Source organism: Colobus angolensis, unplaced genomic scaffold, assembly GCF_000951035.1.
Source record: "Colobus angolensis palliatus isolate OR3802 unplaced genomic scaffold, Cang.pa_1.0 Scaffold28, whole genome shotgun sequence".
Classification (NCBI taxonomy): Eukaryota; Metazoa; Chordata; class Mammalia; order Primates; family Cercopithecidae; genus Colobus; species Colobus angolensis.
The window spans coordinates 8426616-8431237 of NW_012116043.1; the positions used below are offsets into that span (position 1 = coordinate 8426616).

General features: G+C 54.0%; 1 protein-coding gene across 1 annotated transcript in view; it reads left to right on the plus strand.

Moving 5' to 3' along the window:
- The window catches only part of RAB35 (RAB35, member RAS oncogene family), a 32925-nt gene that overhangs the window by 13871 nt on the left and 14432 nt on the right, over positions 1 to 4622 (plus strand). The window contains exons 5-7 of the mRNA XM_011948602.1: positions 2005 to 2167; positions 4047 to 4081; positions 4241 to 4384. Coding sequence (XP_011803992.1) covers positions 2005 to 2167; positions 4047 to 4081; positions 4241 to 4384 — 342 coding nt within the window. The remainder of the gene's footprint in view (positions 1 to 2004; positions 2168 to 4046; positions 4082 to 4240; positions 4385 to 4622) is intronic.

A 4622-nucleotide genomic window follows, 5' to 3' on the forward strand; every position in this document is an offset into this window, starting at 1 on the left:
GGAGGCCAACGTGGAGGATCGCTTGAGGCCAAGAGTCTGAGACCAGCCTGGGCAACACAGGGAGGCCTTATCTCAACAAAAAATAGGAAAATTAGCAGGGCATGGTGGTGCACGCCTGTGGTCTCAGCTACTTGGGAGGCTGAGGTGGGAGGATCTCTTGAGTCTGGGAGGTTGAGACTGCAGTGAGCTGTGATCATGCTGCTGCACTTTAGCCTGAGCAACAGAGCAAGTCCCTGTTTCAAAAAAAAATAAAGAACACTTCACTGAAAGGTCTAGGGCTCTTCAAGAGGTGGAACTGAAGCCGACAGGAGTGAGGGGCCAGAGCCCAGGCAGGAGCAGGGAGAAGGGAAGACGTGTGTGTGGCTTGCGTGGTGGGGACCAGACAGCAGCCAGGGGTAAAGGCTGGGCGCAGTGGCTCGCTTCTATAATCCCAGCACTTTGAGAGGCCAAGGCAGGCAGATTACTTGAGGTCAGGAGCTCAAGACCAGCTTGGCCAATGTGGTGAAACCCTGTCTCTACTAACAATACAAAAAATTAGCTGGGCGTGATGGCAAGCGCGTGGAATCCCAGCTACTCAGGAGGCTGAGGCAGGAGAATCGCTTGAATCTGGGAGGTAGAGGCTGCAGCCAAGATCGCGCCACTGCACTCCAGCCTGGGCGACAGAGTGAGACTCCATCTCAAAAAAAAAGAAAAAAAGAAAAAGAATGACAGGCTGGACTGGTTGGGGTCACACTGATGTGGCCCTTGGGCAGCCTCGTGGTGGCTTTGGTGAAGGTTGACAGGTGCCCTCTGCCTCTGCCCTGACACTGGTGGTGTAGGGTAATGGCTGCAGCTTGTATTTCCGAGAAAGCCTCTTTCAGGAATATTTAGGAGGTAGCATTTCTTGGGATGGGTTTCTGTTACTCTCAAAGGGAGAGCAGTGTCAGAGGTTGATGTCAGGTCCAAAGTAGCAGATAATGTGGTGATGGTTGTGGTCTTTCTGCAGCCTAGTGGCTTTTTTTTTTGAGATGGAGTCTGGCTCTGTTGCCCATACTGGAGTGCAGTGGCATGATCTCAGTTCACTGACACCTCCGCCTCCGGGGTTCAAGCAGTTCTCCTGCCTCAGCCTCCCGAGTAGCTGGGATTACAGGCGTGCGCCACCACACCTGGCTAATTTTTGTATTTTTAGTAGTGATGGAGTTTCATCATATTAGTCAGGCTGGTCTGGAACTCCTGACCTCGTGGTCTGCCTGCCTCGGCCTCCCAATTTTTTTTCTTTTTTTTTGAGACAGAGTCTCACTCTGACACCAGTCTGGAGTGCAGTGGCGCTATCTCGGCTCACTGCAACTTCCGCCTCCTGGGTTCAAGCAATTCTCCTGCCTCAGCCTTCCGAGTAGCTGGGACTACAGGTGCATGCCACTACGCCCGGCTAATTTTTGTATTTTTGGTAGAGATGGGGTGTTCACCATGTTGGCCAGGATGGTCTCCATCTCTTGACCTCGTGATCGGCCCACCTCGGCCTCCCAAAGTGCTGGGATTACAGGCGTGAGCCACTGCACCTGGCCAGCCTGGTGGCTTTTAACTGCCCTGCTGCGACACCTGGGGACAGTGTGTGGGGACCTGGAGAGGCCAAGCTGGAGGGGATACTGCTGTGTCATTGCAGAGAGAGCTGTTTTAGACATGGGATTTGGGTAAAGCTTGGATGAAGAAAAGGATTCTGCTGCCCTGCAGAAGTTTGGAAACCCCTGCTTAGGCGCCTGCTGTGTTGCAGTGGTAGCGCTAGATAGCAGAGCTATCAGTGTGGCGGGCGTTTGTTTAGGCAGAAATTCATTAAGCAGTGTTTGGCACCTACTAAGTGCTGGGCCTGGCTCACAGCACTGTGAATGCACAGGGCGGGTGAGGAGAGGGCTCTGTCCTAGAGAAACTCTCAGATTCAAGCTTTTAGCTGAGTAAGCTGGACCCAGAAGGCTCCAGGAGGAAGCAGAGGAGGCGGCGAGGCCAGTGGGGTGCTGGTGTTGGGCACAGTGCCTTGAAGGACCCAGCCGGGGACTCGGGCTCTCCCTGGGCTCAGCAGGAAGCCTCACGGCAGAGCAAGGAGGAAGTGGCCCTGAGCCTGAGCGCTGCAGGCCCGGGGCTGAGCAGCATCTGCCTGCCCAGGAGAGCCTCACCCTGGCCTGTCTTTAGGAAAGTAAGACTCAGGCTTACTCAGTGAAACAAGTTCTTCTGGGCATCTCGGGGCAGCTCCCTCACCAGGAGAAGCTCCCAGAAAGGGATCTTTAGAGGATTTCCCAGAGAGGACGCTGGGGTTAGGCTTAGGGAAATATAGCTGCAACAGTGGTTTGCCACTTTGGTTACTTGGCAGAGTGGGGGTGGAGGCAGTGCCCTTCTTGAGAATCTATTAAAAGTTGTGGGGCCAAATGCAGTGGCTCAGGCCTGTTAGCCCAGCACTTTGGGAGGCGGAAGCGGGCAGACTGCTTGAGGCCAGGAGTTTGAGACCAGCCTGGGCAGCGTAGTGAGAGGCCATCTCTACAAAAAATTTTTAAAAGCCGGGCGCGGTGGCTCAAGCCTGTAATCCCAGCACTTTGGGAGGCCGAGGCGGGCGGATCACGAGGTCAGGAGATTGAGACCATCCTGGCTAACACGGTGAAACCCTGTCTCTATTAAAAATACAAAAAACTAGCCGGGCGAGGTGGCGGGCGTCTGTAGTCCCAGCTACTCGGGAGGCTGAGGCAGGAGAATGGCGTAAACCCGGGAGGCGGAGCTTGCAGTGAGCTGAGATCCGGCCACAGCACTCCAGCCTGGGCAACAAAGCAAGATTCCGTCTCAAAAAAAAAAAAAAAAATTTTTTTAAAAAGTTTGCTGCGTGTGGTGGCGCATGCCTGTAGTCCTAGGTACTTGGGGATTTCAAGGTTAGAGTGAATTATGATCACACAACTGCACTCCAGCCTGAGAGACAGAGTAAGACCCTGTCTCTCAAAAAAAAAAAAATGCTGTGGGCTTCTCCCACGAATAGACACCTCGGCTCAAATCTGCACTTTGTGTTGGGGGTTTCATAGCTGTCATGGCATTTTCATTAAAAATCTAACAGGAGTGAGATGTAGGAGCCCCCGCAGGTCATTTTTCCCCCTCCTGAACCAGACGCAAGGCTCGCAGCAGTGTGTACTGGGAGGAGTGTTACTACTCTGGAGGAGTCCGGCCTGGATGCGGATCTCAGCTTTCCGGCTGCTCGCAGAGGCACTTAGGCCAGCCACTCTGGGCCTGGGCTTCCTCATCTCAAGAGATGTGGCCAGAATTATCACCAAAGAGGCATCCAAGGGCTCACCACACACACAGCCCGATGCCTGTGAATTCTTTGTGGTCAGTTAACCTGGCTGGCCTCAGGGGTATTGAAGATTGGGGACAGGATAGGAGGACACGGAACACGTGCACTTGGCAGGCTGAAAGCACTGTGAGTTGAAGTCAGGGGGAGAGGTCCGGGCACCATGGCTCATGCCTGTGATCCCAGCACTTCAGGAGGCCCAGGCGAGAGGGTTGCTTGAGGCCAGAAGTTTGAGACCAACTTGGGCAACATAGCAAGACCTCGTCTCTTACAAAAGTTAAAAAAAAATAAGCCTGGGCAACATAGCAAGACTCTGCCCCTACTAAAAATAAAAAAAATTAGCTGGGCATGGTGGTGTGCACATGTGGTCCCAGCTACTCGGGAGGCTGAGGCTGGAGGATCACTTGAGCCTAGGAGTTGGAGGCTGCAGGGAGACATGATTGTACCATCGCACTCCAGCCTGTGTGACTGAATGAAACCCCATTTCTTTACAAAAAAAAGTGGGGGAGGCCAGATGTGTATCTGTTTGTGCTCTAAGTAGCCAGGAGCTGCTGTGGCTGGTGCATGGTCTGAGCACATGTGGGCTGCTGCGCTGATGGATATAAGGCAGACCCTCCACTCCACCAGCCCACCCGGTGGGGACATCAGCCAGAAAGATGGTGGCCACTAAGTTCTAGCTGTGTGGGTCTTGGTTTCCTCACCTGCAAGCTAGCCCAGATGATCTCAAGGGTGCTTTCGTGCTCCACAGCTCTGCATTTTGGGCGGCTCCCTAACCGATGTGCCGTAACATGCTGCGCACTTTTCTAGGAACTGTGTTGTAGACGGACTTGAGGGCTGTTTCGTGTGGTTGACCTTCATTCTGCTTTGTCGTCTGGCATCTCCCTTTGGGCCAGCCCTCAGCCCAGGACCTGGGCACCAGTCCCTTTCTCATCTCTCCCTCAGGGGATTTGGGAACAGCTTGTCTTACACAAGGACGGAGGAAAAGGTCAGGGATCCAATGGAAGATGTTCTTGGTGTGTGGCCGCTCAGGGAGGTGGAAAGAGCATTGAGAAGTGAGCTGGGTCCCACTAAGCTTCTTAAGAATTGGTACTGAGGTCTCTACTAAAAAATACAAAAAACTAGCCGGGCGAGGTGGCGGGCGCCTGTAGTCCCAGCTACTCGGGAGGCTGAGGCGGGAGAATGACCTATACCCGGGAGGCGGAGCTTGCAGTGAGCTGAGATCCGGCCATTGCACTCCAGCCTGGGCGACAGAGCGAGACTCCGTCTCAAAAAACTAGCCGGGCGAGGTGGCGGGCGCCTGTAGTCCCAGCTACTCGGGAGGCTG